General features: G+C 44.7%; 1 protein-coding gene across 5 annotated transcripts in view; it reads left to right on the top strand.

Moving 5' to 3' along the window:
- The window catches only part of LOC135100562 (SUN domain-containing ossification factor-like), a 102,961-nt gene that overhangs the window by 43,882 nt on the left and 41,719 nt on the right, over nt 1-17,360 (top strand). The window contains exons 1-2 of one of the 5 annotated variants that reach the window (XM_064003560.1): nt 3,814-3,911; nt 4,551-5,164. The exons of 3 other annotated variants lie outside the window; for them this stretch is intronic. In XM_064003560.1, the coding sequence (XP_063859630.1) occupies nt 4,896-5,164 (269 nt within the window). In that variant the 5' untranslated portion in view covers nt 3,814-3,911; nt 4,551-4,895. Of the gene's footprint in view, nt 1-3,813; nt 3,912-4,550; nt 5,165-17,360 lie in introns of those variants that run through there. One more of the 5 variants, XM_064003559.1, reaches the window with a different exon arrangement.

The following is a 17,360-nucleotide window of genomic DNA, read 5'->3' as shown; positions in this document are numbered from 1 at the left end:
TCTCTCTCTCTCTCTCTCTCTCTCTCTCTCTCTCTCTCTCTCTCTCTCTCTCTCTCTCTCTCTCTCTCTCTCTCTCTCTCTCTCTCTCTCTCTCTCTCTCTCTTCGAAGTCTCTATCCACGTAGCCAGTTTCTGTCATCCTGAAGCCTGGTAATCATCGTCTTGTTGAAGTGTAGTTGTGTGTTCAATATTTCCTTCTACGTCATTGTCATTCTCTTCCTCTTCCTCCGTCGTCAGCTACATTATCGTCAACATTTTCTTATTTCTTTCTTTCTTTTGTTTGTTTGTTTGTTTGTTTGTTCTTGTTCTTGTTCTTTTTGTTCTTCTTATTCTTCTTGTTCTTGTTCTTCTTGTACTACTACTACTACTACTACTACTACTACTACTACTACTACTACTACTACTACTACTACTACTACTACTACTACTACTTTTCCTCCTCCTCTTGTACTGTTACACGATTCTTAACTGTTTAAATAAAGTATCTATACATCCACCCACCCTTCCATCCATCCATCCATCCATCCATCCATCCATCGAAACAAGCCAGGCAGACGAAGAGAGATAGACAGAAATAGACAGAACACAATCAGATGACGCGGTGACCAGTTAGACATTTAAACATTCATCGATGAGCGTGTTGTAAACTGGCTGGCTTGACTATACAGCGTGAGTGGGTCAGTGTGAAGAGTGTGCTGGCTGGTAAGTGCTTTAATGGAATGGCCGCTATTTGCATATGTAATTGTTTTGGGGAGCGGAGGAGCTGGGCTGGGGTGAGGGGTGGTGGTATTGGGTGTGGGGGGGGTGGACGGGTTACGTTATGTGGGGTGACGCTGTGATTAATTGTACGTGAAATGGGAACGACAGGCAGGAAGGCAGGAATGGCAGGTGATGTGTGTGTGTGTGTGTGTGTGTGTGTGTGTGTGTGTGTGTGTGTGCTGTGGCAATGTAAGGCTGCAAATCTAACCATGGTCCAATCTCTTTCTCTCTCTCTCTCTCTCTCTCTCTCTCTCTCTCTCTCTCTCTCTCTCTCTCTCTCTCTCTCTCTCTCTCTCTCTCTCTCTCTCTCTCTCTCTCTCTCTCTCTCTCTCTCTGCATTGTGTGTTGTAAGCCCTGCCATGTCCTTTGTCACACCGGGCAGTGCATTAATGTGTCGCTTGTGTAACAACTGTTCTGTGGTGCGCGGCGCTGAGCTTCATCACTGATTGAAATTAAGTGATTCAAAGCTTTTGATTCATATTATAAGGTATATCACTTAAAAATGTGTTTTATCCGAGTTTTACAAGGCCTTTCTCTGTTTTCTTTATAACGCCTTTCAAAGTTTAAAACGCTTTTCACTATAAAGTACGTTTTTTTTTCCAGGTTTTAAATTTCTTTTATTGCAAAACTCAGCTTTCTTGAATTTTTAAGACATTTATTTTCATTGTATTTTGCATAAATTTTAAAGGTCTTTGTTTATCTATATGTTTAAAATGTTTTTTCATCCTTCAGGCCTTTACAACTAAATGAAGAATGGAATCCCACACGTAATTGTTAAGCTGTGCCTATTTTAAGTTAAGAAGTTTACGTCAGTCAATTTATCTTCGGCCAGCGATTTGGAAAGAAAATCTGGTGTAGAGGTACTAATCAGCTGAGGGAAGCACGTCTACTGTGGCGGTGCTGAGCTTGTAATACAGTGCTGCGTCTTGTATATAAGGTAGTGGTGTCTTAATCCATCTTGAAAGCACGCGCCGGACAGCGATCCCGCAACATTATGGCTTCCGTGACGCGTCTAGGTGCTAGATGTAACGCTATAACAGGATAGAAAAACACAGGAACAGTGACAGCTTCTACTGACCACCCTCACCACAGCCATCATCCCCTCCCCTCTCTTCCCTCTCCCTTCTCCACGCCCACCATCCCCTCCCCTTTTTTCCCTCTCCCTTCTCTCCCTCCTGGAAGTCACTTAAAATACTACCTCAGCCTGTTCAGTCGCCAAGAACAAGATACCAATAGGGAGAAACGCAGTACCGGGAAGCCTTATACTATGTAGGGTTGTAGGGCGGCCCTGCCTGAGTTCAAGGGCGCCCCCCGGTGGACCTCGACCTTCCGTTCCATCGAAGAGGGTGGAGGGGGTGTTTTGTTTTGTGAAGTGTGTTGGCGTGTTTACTGTACTGTGTGTATGTGCGCTCTTGTACGCTTTGCTGCCGCGCTCATCTCTGTCTCAGGGAAAATTTCTGCTTTTTTTTTTTTTATGTGTGAGGTCAACGAAGAAAATAATAGAAGAGTAAAACAAAGCACTAAGAATGTAATAAAACCAAATTGGCCTTTCTCTCGGATCTCTCGAATTTTAATGAACTATGATGTAATAATAAACATATTGAATTACAAATTCCAGACATGAAAGATGAAATGAGAGGCACTATGCAATGAACTCTGCGACTTTAATAATAATAATAAAAATAAAAATAAAACCTTACTAGACGCACTAAAATGACTGAACTACTAAATCCAAACCTAAAAAAAAGTAATAATAGTAAATATAATGATAATAAATTAATAAATAAATGATACCAAAACACTAAAAGGATTTAAACCACTGAATCACTCCTTTTACTCCAAACCTACTTACTGGCACGGGCAAAAGGATCCTAATAATCATAAACTCATAGTGTTATGAATAAGAACGGTTGATACGAGCGAACAAGAGAGAGAGAGAGAGAGAGAGAGAGAGAGAGAGAGAGAGAGAGAGAGAGAGAGAGAGAGAGAGAGAGAGAGTCTGTAATCTGCATGCATGTCCCTTGTAATCTTCCAGTACTCGCCTGAGCTATCACGTCATAGGAAACGAAAGAGGGTAGAGGGACAGCAACTCACATCAGCTTGGCGCCCTCTGTCAATAGGGAGCGTCGAAGCAAGCATTCCTTAGCCTTACGTGTGTAGGGCTTCACCTCCTTGCTGCGGATGCCTATGTCCTTCTGCGGCCTCTCTCCAGCTTTTCTTTTTCTTATTTTTATCTTCCTGTGTAATTCTCTTCCTCGTGTTTTCGTTTTCTTTCCTCGTTCTCTGCTCTTCCTAATCTTCTAGTTTATTTTAGCATCTTTTATGTTTTCTTTTTTTCCTTTCTCTTTTGATTTGTGTTCTTATTCTTCCGTCTCCCTTTCTTCGTTTTCGTCTCTCCATTGTTCTATTCTTCCATGTTTTCTCTTTTTTGTTTGTTGTTTTCTGTCGTTTTATCATCTGGTTTTCTCCTTTTTCTTCTTTCTTTGTTCTCTGCTTTTCCTCCTTTCTAATTATCTCCTATTCCTTATTCTTTGTTTTTTTTTTGTATTTTTCTCCATCTCTTTCTAATTCTCTCCTTTCCTTATCATTTCTCATTATCCTGTTCTCTTATCTCTATTTTTTTCCTCTCTCCCTCGTTCCCTCATTTTTTTTCAGTATCTCCTACTCCCTATTCTCTCCTCTTAATTTTTCATGATCTATTCCCTGTTCTCGCCTCTTCTCAATTTTCTCTTCCTCTTCTCCTCTTCTCCATGTTCATCCCTTTCTACTTTCTCTGCTTTTCCTAGTTCTCTTCTCTTACTCTCTTTACGCTTTTTGTCTCCGCGATCTCCCAGCTTAGGGTACGAAGACCCCCGCCCGTCCCCCATTCCCTTCTCCCCATCCCAGTCTCCATCCCTCCCTTCCCTCCAGTCCCATCCCTTCCCATCCCCCATCTCCATCCCTCCACCTCATCCCTCCCTTCCCATCCCCACGCCTCCCTTCGCTTCCCCCTTCTCCCATCTTCCTATGCTGCGCACTCGCCTGGGTCCACTGATATTGCTGCACCTTGCTCCTTTAGTCGTGCTGCGGCGTGCGTGGTGTGCGTGGCGTGCCTCCTTTGCCGTGCTATGCCGTGCCTCGTTAATTGCACGGTGTTTCATCAAGAGCTGTGTTGTAATGCATCGCCTGGGTGTGTTTTGCTTTGTGTTGCGTTGTGTTGTGTTGGGAGTGACTGTGTTGTGTTGGAAGTTTCTTTGTCTTAGTATTAGGTGCGGTGTTCAAAGGGTTGTTACCTGGTAGTAATGGTGGTCATGATAAGGCAGGTGTCATGGAGTACCTATCACCACACCTGCGATTTAAAGTTGACCAGGTGTGAAGGAGGAGTTCTGTTACACCTGTGAGTGAGAGTAAAGGTGGTGGTGGTGGTTGACAGGTGTGTATGAGGCGTTCTACATCACCTGCGGTCAAGTGTCTCCTTGGGTACATGCGTGTGGCTGCCCTTGTTCCCCGTGTGCAGCAAGGGACATGTTGTGAGGGGAAGTGGTGGGGATGGCTCCAGTGGGGGCTGCTTGCTAAGTGGTAGGGAGGGCGGGTTATGTGTTTGTGGTTGTGATGGTGGTGGGTGTTGGGCGGTGTTTGTTGGGGGGATGTGATCATATGTGGGGATGTAATGGTTATATGTGTGTGGTTGTGATGGTGGCGGTGGTGATGGTGGTGGTGGTGGTGGTGGTGGTGGTGGTGGTGTGCGGCCACTGTCAGGGAGGGTGTGCAGGTGTTTGGTGTTGTATTTACTTTTGTGCACGTTCCTTGCAGGTGATCCATGTGTGTTAGCATTACATTGAAAAACAAAGGTGTTCGCTTCAGCCTAGCACGATAAACAGCACGCGGCGTGTGTACTGTTGTGTGTTGTGCTGCACTGTCAGCAGGAACAATGGTGAAGTGCGGCGATGTGTGTGCTGAGGGAGACGCCTGCTGACCCCGAGCGTGGCGGTGACCCAGGGACCATGTGACTTTGGCGGCCAGACACCCTGGGGCGGCGCTCCCCTCTTGCTGTAGTGACGTGCGTTGACTCAGCTGCCTTAGAAATCGCTGGCCTCTTGTTTATTCAAAATTGTATTTATAACTATTTAATCGAAGGTGTGATAATTGCCTAAGTATATGAGTGTCGGTGAAAGTCCAAGCTCCGTCCTTCATCACAAGCCTCCACACCAGCAGCAGCGGCAGCGACGGCGGCGGAAGGGACTCGGCGGAGGTCGACGTAGTATTATGGCCAGGGTGGAGGCCGCTCCGGCCGCTCTGTTCGGGCCCTCGACTTGCTTCTTGTGGAGTGATGGCGGCCTGCCCATATTCTCCCTTTTGGGAATTACTTTTCTCCTTCATCTCCTTCAGTTATGCCCCGCCATCGGCCTTCATCATGACAACAACAGGTAACGTGTGTGTGTGTGTGTGTGTGTGTGTGTGTGTGTGTGTGTGTGTGTGTGTGTGTGTGTGTGTGTGTGTGTTGCTTATCACGTCTACGTCAATTACGTTATCAGTGTAAGATCTCCAGTAGCCGACATGTCTTTCTCTCTCATCTGTCCACCGTGCATCCTTGTCTTCAGTCAGACTCTATTCACTCATTATGACTAACCGCGGCAGCCTCACATTCATTCACACAACCACATACACCCACCCATGCCTCACATCCACACACTTGCCTTCCGAAACTCATCCACACGCTGCTTCACAAACACATCCACACCCATGAACCTTTCCATGCCTAACATCCACACATTTCCCTTCTAACTCACATCCTCACACGCCTTCACAAATACATCCGCCCACCACCTACACCCATCTATACCCCACATCCACACATACTTTCCCTCTGACCCACATCCGGGCTCACGCCTCTCACTATCCTACTCGCCCTATCTGGTGTGACCTACTGCCGGCCACTCACCCTGTCGCCCTATCGCTTGTTCCCACTGATGCAATGACAGCTGTCTCCGCCGCGCAGTGGCTGACCTCCTCTCTGGTCAGGCAGCTTCAGAGGGAGACAGGGCGGGTAATGCAGTCAGTCTCTTTTGGACACGTTAATAATAGCAATGAGCTGTACATAGTTGTGGAAAGATGATATTAACTGACTTTCTCACAGCCACACCTGTACATACATCACCACCTTGCCATGCCATACTGAAGGCAATACGAGTACATGACCGAATTCTGACGGCTTAATCAGTCTACCGCCCTCATTTTCCTGCTGACTCTTGTAGAACACTAGGCGGTGGAGGAAAAAATGCAATAGAAGTGGGTGAGTAGAAAGGGCGGGTATTTCTTATTATTGCATCAGTGAATGGTGGATGAGTGTTGTGGGAAGATAAAGAGTGATAAGGGATTGTAAGTTAGTTAGGAGTAGGGGGTAGTTAAGAGAGCGAGAGAGAGAGAGAGAGAGAGAGAGAGAGAGAGAGAGAGAGAGAGAGAGAGAGAGAGAGAGAGAGAGAGAGAGAGTAAAATTTGTACCGTGCGGGAAATTGATGCCTTAAACACACACACACACACACACACACACACACACACACACACACACACACACACACACACACACACACACACACACACACACACACACACACACACACACACACACACACACACACACACACACACACACACTTTTCCGTAACCTGTAATTTGACATGTACGTACGTGATTAAAGTACGTGGAGGCATTGACCGTTTTACTCTCTCTCTCTCTCTCTCTCTCTCTCTCTCTCTCTCTCTCTCTCTCTCTCTCTCTCTCTCTCTCTCTCTCTCATATATATAATATTCAATAACCCTTCATTTTAAACGCGCTATTCTAGGCTACACAAATATTACTCTCGTCATTAATTATTTTTTAGCACATTTTTATTATATTTTCCTGAACGTGCTCCTTTGGTATGTGTAGACAGCTTTTTATCACCTCATTAACATTTTATTCCACCCACATCTCCAACGTCGTATTTCTGTTTATGTTAAAAAAAAATCACTCTGAGATATGGTGGAAGATAAGGTAGGTGGACTGAGGGGGACCTTGAAGATATTAACCTGAAGATATTGTCACCTTTATCACCCTATACACACTTAGTCATCCTCACCTGCTGGCTAAACACCCTTTTCTGTAATGCTGCGTAGGTTCAGATCCCTTCCTCGTGGCCTGTATGCAGTGTTTTGGTGTTTGTCGCTATACTCCTGTCAGGAATTTAGATCATCTCTTCTTTTGACACTGGCTTGAAGGGGTGTGTCTGTGTATGTATGTGTGTGTCTATACTTGGCTCTTCTTTACATTTCTTCCCAGCCTTGCCTCCTTCCGTCCTTCCTCATGCCTCTCAGTAATCCTCTTTACGTCTCATCTACTGTCTACCTCAGCATCTCTTTCTCCTCTCATCTCTCCCTACTTATTTTACATTCCTTTCTTCCCTGTCACCCACACCTGCCTTTCGTACTTGTTTTCTTCCTTCTTCATACTTCTCATCCCACTCTTTAACTTAGCATTTCTTCCTTTTGTCATCATTCGCTACCTATTTTTACTTGCTATTCCTCAATGCCTTGCCTACCTCTTTCATTTCTTCCTCCTACTATTATGTAATCCTTTTTACGTCTTTCTAACTCCCTGTACTTTCTAACTCAGCATCTCCTCCTCCTCTCATCCTCCCGCACCTGTTCTTTTACGATGCAACAAAACCTTCTTTAATCCTCCTCCCTGGGGCGAGATAAGGCTTCGAGGAGTGGCAGTAACGCCTCTCACGCCTATCTCCTCCTACACTCAAGTACTGTGATGCCTTACTACGCACGTTCCTGTCGTTCTCGTTTACCTGAGATGGTGCTCGGGTCATGCGTTCGAACTTTACGTGCTATCTTGTCTTATCTGGAATGTTTTATGAGTACTATCTATCGCTCCTGTGTGCGTCAGTATCTGTGTTTGAAATCTTTTACTGTCCCCTGTTTGTGTGCCATTGTTTGTGGTTATTTGAGTTTTTTTATTTTATTTCTGTGGTTGTGTTGCGTTGTTTATTTCTGTGGTTGTGTCACTGTCGAGCTTCTTTCAATGGTTCATAAAACTCGTTCGTTGCTGCATTCACCGCTAAATGTATAGGGACGCTGCGCCGCTAGCTACTGTGGAGTAAGCAAAAGAAACTGCTGGTGTATTTTCTTTCACCTCTCTTCCTCTAGTGAGTGCCAGCGCCTCTTGTCATCCGCACTGACACGATAGGTACTGAGCGCTGACACAATAGGTCGTCCTTTGTTGACTTTCAGACCACCGGAAAAAAGACTAGAATAGATAAGTAAATAATAATAATAAAAAAAAATGCAGTGGACACAAAGAAAAAAAAATGTAGGGAATTCGGGGTTAATTTTAACATTCCAATGCTAAAGAACTACTTACGATACTAGTGCAAAAATATGAAAAGCTATAGATGATTAATGTTAAGTAGGTATCCTTTGTACTTAACTATCGAAAGTCTTGAAGTACATTACGTAATTATACAGTAATGAAACTAGTGTAAAATATATAGTACTTTCTTATACACACTGTTGTTCAGGAAGTGTTCAGGTGCTACTGTACTATCACGTGTATGTAGCATGTCTTTTTTTCTCTGATGGGGGGAGGAATAGAGGGATAATCTCTATACTATATTTACTCTCTCTCTCACTCTCTCTCTCTCTCTCTCTCTCTCTCTCTCTCTCTCTCTCTCTCTCTCTCTCTCTCTCTCTCTCTCTCTCTCTCTCTCTCTCTCTCTCTCTCTCTCTCTCTCTCTCTCTCTCTCTCTCTCTCTCTCTCTCAAACAAGAAAATGGATTCAGGTATTGAGGCCAAGAACGTTTCCAAAACTAGACACTGCAAACTTGAACCGCTTCCATCCGAGAGGCAACTGTAGGTATTCTCTCTCTCTCTCTCTCTCTCTCTCTCTCTCTCTCTCTCTCTCTCTCTCTCTCTCTCTCTCTCTCTCTCTCTCTCTCTCTCTCTCTCTCTCTCTCTCTCTCTCTCTCTCTCATTATAAATTATGCTGGTGTTCATATTTATCTTTAAGATGTAAATGTGAGTTATTATACTTTGTTAATTTTTCATTCATTTATTTTTTCTTTCATTCGTTCTTTTATTCATTCATTCATTTATTCACTTATTCATTCATTCATTCATTCATTTATTCATTCATTCATTCATTCACTTATTCATTCATTTATTCATTCACTCTGTTTCTGTGTTTCTTTACTTCTTTCTTTCATTCGGGTATTCTTTTATTTTTGCCTCCGACATGTCACCTATTGCTATCGCCCTGTCATTCACACACACTTACTGCAGCATTACAGGCTATGTGGAGAAAGCGAAGATTCACCTCCATTAACGTGAAAAACAATCGCGAGAACCCGAGTAATCATCTCAATAACCTTTGAAGTTAATGCTTAAGAACATACGGGAAGCTGCAAGAAGCCTTCAGACTATACCCGGCAGTCCCTGTTTGAACCATACTTACCTGCATTTCCACCTATGATAAATTTGTTTAATCTTTTAAGGCTCCCCGATGACTCTTCACTAATATCAACAACAAAACGACAACTGAGTCTATCCCATTCTGCTCATGAAATCCCAAAGTGTTTCAATGTTACGAGTCTATAACGACGAGTACTTTACCTTTTGGCGAGACTTAAATAAAAGGAATGTCATTGAGAAGGTCATAGAGAGGAAGCAGACAGGTAGACAGGATATCCTCGAGTCATCGTGCCCTTCAAGTGTGTTTGGGCAGGCCACGTGTCAGTTTGCTTGCCCTGCTGCCTTTCTTTTCAGCATAGGAACACATTGCTCTTCTACTTCCTCCTTCTCCTCCTCCTCGCCGTCCTCCTACTGCCACTCACCTCAAGTGTTTGGATGCTTTTTTTTATCTTTGTTGTTGAAGCAGTGATAGGTAGTGATTGTGTATTGCATTTTCCTTCCTCTGTCTCCTTGTCTGTCTCTATGCATGCTTCTCTTCCTGATGTACACTACTGATGCTGCTACTACTACTACTACTACTACTACTACTACTACTACTACTACTACTACTACTACTACCACCACTACCACTATTAGATTCGGTGCCTCTGCCTGTCATACAATTCCCCACATTGAACGAAACATCACCACAAAACATTGCTCTAAACAGGAAAACGCATCACGACCCATTTACAATAATAATCGCGGTGTAATCTGCATGAGGCGCCACGTGGACTTAACGAGATTTAATGAGCATTGAATTAGGCTGCTCTCACCATCCTTACTAACACCCTATCCCGTCCCCACCTTACCGCCACTGCAGACCCTCTTACCGACACCCTAATCTCCCTTTTCTTACCAACACCTGAACCTCACACCGTGCCTTCACCCTTACTGACATCCCAACCTCTCCCCATCACTACTGCCGCTTGAGCTCCCTAACCACCCGCCGAAGTAGGAACAGGCCGCCCTCCCGCCCACTGCCTGGCCTGAAGTGGCCCCTAAGAGCTCGGGGGGTCAAGGAGGATAGATACCCGAAGAGCGTCTTTGGCATCGTGTCACGTGTCGCCACAAGGCCACCACTCTCGGTAATTTTATGGCTCGTTATCCTCCTCTTGCAGTCTGGCACGTCGCGGCTTGGTTTGGTTAGGTTAGTTTAGGTTAGGTTTGGTTAGGTTAAGTTAGGTTTGATCGGTTGTGGTGATATTACATAAGAATATAAGGAAATCAGGGAATTTGTTAGTTCTTTTGAAATGTAACTACGAGTATATCAAGCTTGAACCCGGTACTTCTTGTTCTATCCTGATTACTGACCCTGAGGATTTCATTTGTCACCCTTATTATATCCCTTATATCCCTTACGGAGATTACGCTAAATTAGATTTGATTACGTTACGTTAGGTTAGGTTTGGTTACAAAATTTACTTGTCTATTCCTGCGTGACTCACAATACAGGTCAAGGTCACAAAGATGATCAAAGCAATGTCATACCCCTTCCTTCACACGAGCTGCTGCGGTGTGCACTTAAGACGTGGCCCAGACTGAAGCTGATCCCGACGGAAGCCAGCGAGAGGATACGTGACGGGAAGGGCTGCATTGGGCGTGACACACTGACATCTGCTGAGCTACTGTCAGATCACGGGATACACGGAAGGCGGGAAGAACGGCTGTCGCAGGATAGAGTCACATAAATAGGACAGTAGGATATGTATGGGGGACCTTTGAATGGCGTGAATTAGACAGACTGCAACACTTAAGGGCGTGCAGAAGGCAAGGGAAGCTGCAAGAAGCCACCAAGCCTACACATGGTATTCCTTGTATAAAGAATGCCCACCTGTTTTCACTATCATCGAATCTTTTAAAACTTCCTTTGAAAAATTTATTGATTAGTTTTAGCGCCATAACATTACGTTCAAATGCTTGCGTGTGTGTAAGAAGCTGGTTATTTTTAGTCCTGGAACTGTAGGGTTATATAGCTCTCTTGTGTAAATATCCTCAAGTAATCAGAATGTTAGTGCCAAATCAATAGGAAGCTTTAAAAGAGATTAGGTAAATTTATGGATGGGGATGATAGGTGGAAATAGGTAGGCATTTTTTGTAGAGGGACTGTCATGTGTAGGCCTTATGGTTTCTAGTAGCTGCCCTCGTTTTCTGATGTTCTTAGACTCCTATGCATCGGAACTAATTACTTTTTGGCGCTACAGCAGCAGTCATACGAAACTGTGAACGAGTGTGAAGAGAAATCGACGGTACCACAATTAGAATCAGTGACAGAAAACGTATAATCTCTACAATATCCATCCAGCACAACCAGAGTTTCCTCGTAAATTTAGTGTTGGAATAGCGTTGTGGTGCGTCCCTTAGGCCTTCCTGCCAGCGTGAGTGCCAGCGTGCGTGGTAGCGTGCGACCCGGCATGGCGTGGCGGGTGGTACGGGCGGGGCTCCTTATCACGGCAGGACTGAGTGCACGCAGCCACCATTCCCGTCATTATCGCCCCTGTGACACTGCTGCTTTGCTTATGTTGTTTATACTGTTGATGATGTCTCTTACTTTAATCTTGTCTCTATAATTCTCTTCTCTCTTCATTGTTGCCCGTTTTCTTTAGTCGCTTGCTCATCTCGCCTTCAGTGTTTCTCTTTCACCTTTTTGTCTCACTCTCACTCCTCTTAGTATGTTATTTCAATCTCTTTAAAGTTATTGTCTTTATCCTTTTGTTTTTTTACCCTCTCTCTCTCTCTCTCTCTCTCTCTCTCTCTCTCTCTCTCTCTCTCTCTCTCTCTCTCTCTCTCTCTCTCTCTCTCTCTCTCTCTCTCTCTCTCTCTCTCTCTCTCTCTCTCTCTCTCTTTAATCCCTTGTGTCTTTCCTCTCCCGTTTGCTTCCTCTCTCCACTCTCCTCCAGTCTGCTGCCTTTCCCTTCTCTTCTCTTTCCTTCAGTCAGTCACGTCTCTCCTTTCTCCTCCCGCCCTTCGCCTCTCCTCGCCTCCTCTCGCCTCTCCTCGCCTCTTCTCGCCTCTCCTCGCCTCTTCTCGCCTCTCGCTCAGGCCATCCAGTTCTTTACCTCCCTTGCCTCTCTTCTCGTAAATTTGCCTCCCCAGTTTCCTCCCGCACCTCCACTTCAGTTTCCGCCTGCTCTCTCTCTCTCTCTCTCTCTCTCTCTCTCTCTCTCTCTCTCTCTCTCTCTCTCTCTCTCTCTCTCTCTCTTCCCTCAGCCCTGCAGAGCATTTCCATATTTCCATCTTATTCCAGGGCTTTGTTCTCTCTCTCTCTCTCTCTCTCTCTCTCTCTCTCTCTCTCTCTCTCTCTCTCTCTCTCTCTCTCTCTCTCTCTCTCTCTCTCTCTCTCTCTCTCTCTCTCTCTCTCTCTCACACACACACACACACACACACACACACACACACACACACACACACACACACACACACACACACACACACACACACACTCCAGTCTGCCCGTGGTTTCGTTTCCCACTCGCTAAACACATTAGAAAGCTTTGAACAAACATTAGCGCATCACCCAAGCTCGGCCTCTCTCTCTCTCTCTCTCTCTCTCTCTCTCTCTCTCTCTCTCTCTCTCTCTCTCTCTCTGTGCCTTCTTTGTTTTTTTTTCCTTTTCTTCCTGTATTTTTTTCTTAATTTCACCGTAATTTTTTTTCTCCATCTTTTTTCGCTTCTTTTCTTTGTATTTTTTTTTATCTTCATCACCATTTTTTCTTCCTCTCCATCTTTTTCATTTCTTTTCTTTGTGTAAGTTCTTTTTATATCGTTATCTTCATCACCATCTTTCTTCCTCCTTTCTGAGTTCCAGGTATGTTTTTCGCTTATTTTTGTGTCTTCAAGGATTTTTTTTTCCTTACTGTCTTCATCTTTTTTGTTTCTCCCTTTTTCATTTTCTTCAAACATGTCCTTTTTCAATGTCTTTATCGATCTTTCTTTGTTCTCTATCCTCTTCTCCATCTTGATCAATATTTCCTTGTTCCCCATCCTCCTCTTTGTCTTCCTTGATGTTTCCCTGTTCCTTATCTTTTCTCTCTCTTTCGCTCTTCTTCCATTGTCCCCAAACACACTCGTCCTCTCGGTGTCTTCATTTGTCTTTTTTCTTGTCCTCCTTTCTAACGTCACTGCTGTATTCCTGTGCCTCGTCCCCTCCCTTCTTTTCTTTGTCTTTCCCGCTTCATGATATTTACCTCTTATTGTCTTCCTCGGCTTTTCCAAGATTCTTTATATTACTTTACCACTTCTCTTTTCTTCTTTTTCTTCTTGCTCATTGTCTTATTTTCCTTCGATTCTTGCTCCTTGGTGTCTTCCACATGTCTTCTTAATTATTTTCTTCCCTAATTGCTTTCCACATCTTCATCATCCTTTCTTTTATTTGTCTCCTTTAATTTGCTTCTCTCTCTCTCTCTCTCTCTCTCTCTCTCTCTCTCTCTCTCTCTCTCTCTCTCTCTCTCTCTCTCTCTCTCTCTCTCTCTCTCTCTCTCTCTCTCTCCTTCCTCAGAAAGTCGCTTTTTCACCAGTTCCTTTTTCTAATTTTTATCTTCCTCTTCTTTCCTTGTCTCTATCACTTCGTTCGTTTTTTTCCCTGTTTTCCTCTTTCCTCGCACATTTTCACTTGTTTATTCACCTAGTTACTTTTCTCATCTTCATCCTTCTGTATTTTCTTTGTATTCTATTTGTTTCCTCTTACCCTGTCTTCCTTTCCTCACAAAACGCTTGTCTTCACTCGATTATCCTTCCTAGTTGCTTTTCTCATCTTCATCGTCCTCTCTTCTTTGTCTTCAGTTTGTCCCTCTTCTCGTGTCTTTCCTCTCTCACAAACTGCTTGTCTTTATTTGATTATCCTCCTAGTTGCTTTTCTCACCTTCATCCTCCTCTCATTTCCTTGTCTTTGTCAGTTCTCCCCTCTTAATCCTTCTCTTTCCCTTCCTTCCAACGTCTAACACGTCAATGTTTTTTCCTTTTAGTAATCTGGTTGCTTTTCTCATCTTTATCTCTCTCTCGTTTCCTTGTGTCTGTCAGTTCGTACCTCTTACCCTTGTTAGTCCCTTCTTACCCTCCTCTTTCCCTTCCCACAAAACGCGCAACATGTCTTCACTCGATTACTCGTTCACACCACGCGCGCCAAATTGACCTAAATGAAATGATGCATTGCACGCCTCCCTTTGCATACTGACGCATCAGTTGCACAGTGTTGTTAGTGTCTGCAATTACCTCCCTCCCCCAGTATTGAAGATTGGCTCTGCGTTGTTATCATCCCCGTGTTTCTGTTTGTGTCTGGGGTTGTTCTTTCTAGGCCGCCGTTTACTCGTGTTTGTGTTAGTCTCTTGGGAATGGCGTTGTGTTTGGTTTCGGAACGTTTTGTGTTATATTATTTGTTTTCTTCTTTAGTTAATTCTTGTCGGTGTTAGTGATTTAAATGGTCTGTGTTTATTCTATTTTTTTTTTTTATTTATTCATCTGGCCCGAAAGAAAATTCATTAAAAGGGTCTGTTTATTTATTTATTTATTTTTTCTCTAAGTGTTTGTATTGTCATTGATTTTCTCTGAAGTTCGGTGTGTCTTATGTTTGTCATTTGAGTGGACTGTTGTTTCTTCTCTTCTGTTACGTGTGAAAGAAGGCAGCCAGTGGGAAAAGAGGAAATAAAACCTGCTTAACTGTTACTCTTAAAGAAAATTAGGCAGTAAATAAACAAAAAAAAAAAAAATATAGAAAAAAGTATTGGTGGATATTTTGGATTTTAAATACCGCATTTTACTTTTAGTGTTATGTTATATACTATTGTTTATTGTTTATTCTACGTATGTACTAACTAACTGACAAACAGCATTATGTGAGGGAAATCTTGTATGTACAGCTCCTTGCGATTGCCTTGTTTACTCCTCGCCTTGAACCGATAGATAAGGAGGAGGAAAATCATGGCTTTCTCCCTCCATTAATTGATTAGAAGTTTGCTGGGAAGGAGGAAGAGCCGAGGCGCTGAGTGAGGAAAGGTGTATGTTTTTTAAAATGCCAGGATGAAGAGATAAAAGGTGATAGGACGATGAGAAGCGAGCTGACCTAGTAAGGAGCGAACACACACACACACACACACACACACACACACACACACTCAGGAAAACATGGCAAATATACACACGGCAGCAGAATCATACATATGTGTTCAGGGTTTTAGTAGAAGAAGATAAACACACACACACACACACACACACACACACACACACACACACACACACACACACACACACACACACACACACACACACACACACACACACACACACACACACACACACACACACACACCTTTTCATCCTGTCATGTTTGTTTGTTCGTTTTTCTCCAAATCATATATACTTATCTGTGAATGTTTGCTTGTTTATCTCTTGGGTCTTACACTTACTTCTTATTTTATTGTCGTTAGTAAAGTGACTGTCAACTCACGGTCTTGTGCCGAGTCATCGTCTTCTTTTTCCTTTTCCTTAACCAACTTTCATCCTTCTCTTTCTCTTAAATAAAATCATAAATGTACGAATGTAACCATTAGCATGATGAGGAAGATGATAATTTGCATCTCATTCAGTCGTCATTACCATTCGCTGTGAAGATAATGTGTAGCTTTTGAAAGTCTTGTGACTCCCCGGGATGCATGAGTGCCGCGGCTCGGTGCACTGACATGTATACCTATCGCCTGTTTATGTCGGTGACTCCTTGGCTCCGTGTGGCTCCTGTCAGGCCATTTGGTACCTAAGGCCCAGTTGACTCTCCGACCTCCGTCGATAGAACTGCATTGTCCCAGATTTCTGCATGTTATTAGTCACGCTCCCTGACAGATTGGACTAAACTGTGATCAACAGGTAGCACATGAGTCTGTGTGTCGTGGTGACGTGCTCGGTCAGTGGGTGTCGCGGGTGCCTGCGTCGTGATGGAGGCGACTGTCTGTGTGCCAGATTTCGCCCCTTTCCGTGTCGATGGCCGCGGGACTCCCTGCCTTGCCTTAATGACACTCTTGCATCACTGTAGCTTTTGTTCCCGCTGTGTGCGTGCCTGATGCCTGGGGTTGATGGGAGGGACGGCGCGTGACGGTGCGTGCATGGCGTTTTTTTTTTTTTTTTTTTTCTACCTTACCACACGCAGCGCGGCGCCGTCACGTTGCCTGTCGCCGGCGCCATGAGTGAAAAGGATGCCTGTGGGGGATAGTGATAGCAGGGAACCCCACCCCGCACCTGCCTCGGTGAAGCCTGGCCGGCATAATCTTGTTTACTGTGATATCAGTCCTCGGAGATTGCGAGGAGGAGGAAGAGGAGGAGGCGGCCACCAAGGAGCCGCAGGTCCTGGGATTGCTTGTGCAGCACACACCAGGCAGCGCCGGGTTGCCATGGAGCCTCGGTGCCGTTATGGCCGCACGAGGCAGGAGAGGCAAGGAGGACAGCCTTTATGAGTCCCTCCTTTTATGAGGTTGAAATCGGCAGCGTTTCACTGTCAGGCTCTGTCCAAATTTCTAGAAAGCATAATAGTGTCGCAGAGGCGCTTGTTGAGAGGCGACACGTGACTGTTGAGCGTGAATGTGTGGGAGGAATGTGGGGAGGGGAGAGGCGTCACGATTACGTCGCCAGGTGCACCGGGGAAAGTATTCTAGAACATGGATAGACAGGTGATAAGGGAAGCCCTCTCTCGCCATCCCGCACCACCCAGCCTCTCCCAGCCTCCCCCGCCGCATGTATCGCCACACTCCAAGGACACCCGCTCCAGCCTGTCCGCCTGCCACTTGGATCTCATTGTGGGGTTAAGGTCGCTCTGGCTGGGGAACGGCTTGCACACCTACCCACACACACCCACACCCACCCACCCACCCACCCACCCGCACACACACACACACACACACACACACACACACACACACACACACACACACACACACACACACACACACACACACACACACACACACACACACACACACACACACACACACACACGTATTCTCTCTCTCTCTCTCTCTCTCTCTCTCTCTCTCTCTCTCTCTCTCTCTCTCTCTCTCTCTCTCTCTCTCTCTCTCTCTCTCTCTCTCTCTCCTACTACTACTACTACTACTACTACTACTACTACTACTACTACTACTACTACTACTAC

This window comes from Scylla paramamosain, chromosome 5, assembly GCF_035594125.1.
Source record: "Scylla paramamosain isolate STU-SP2022 chromosome 5, ASM3559412v1, whole genome shotgun sequence".
NCBI lineage: Eukaryota > Metazoa > Arthropoda > Malacostraca > Decapoda > Portunidae > Scylla > Scylla paramamosain.
Note: the sequence above shows the minus strand (reverse complement) of the source record. Positions and strands in the feature narration are given on the sequence as shown.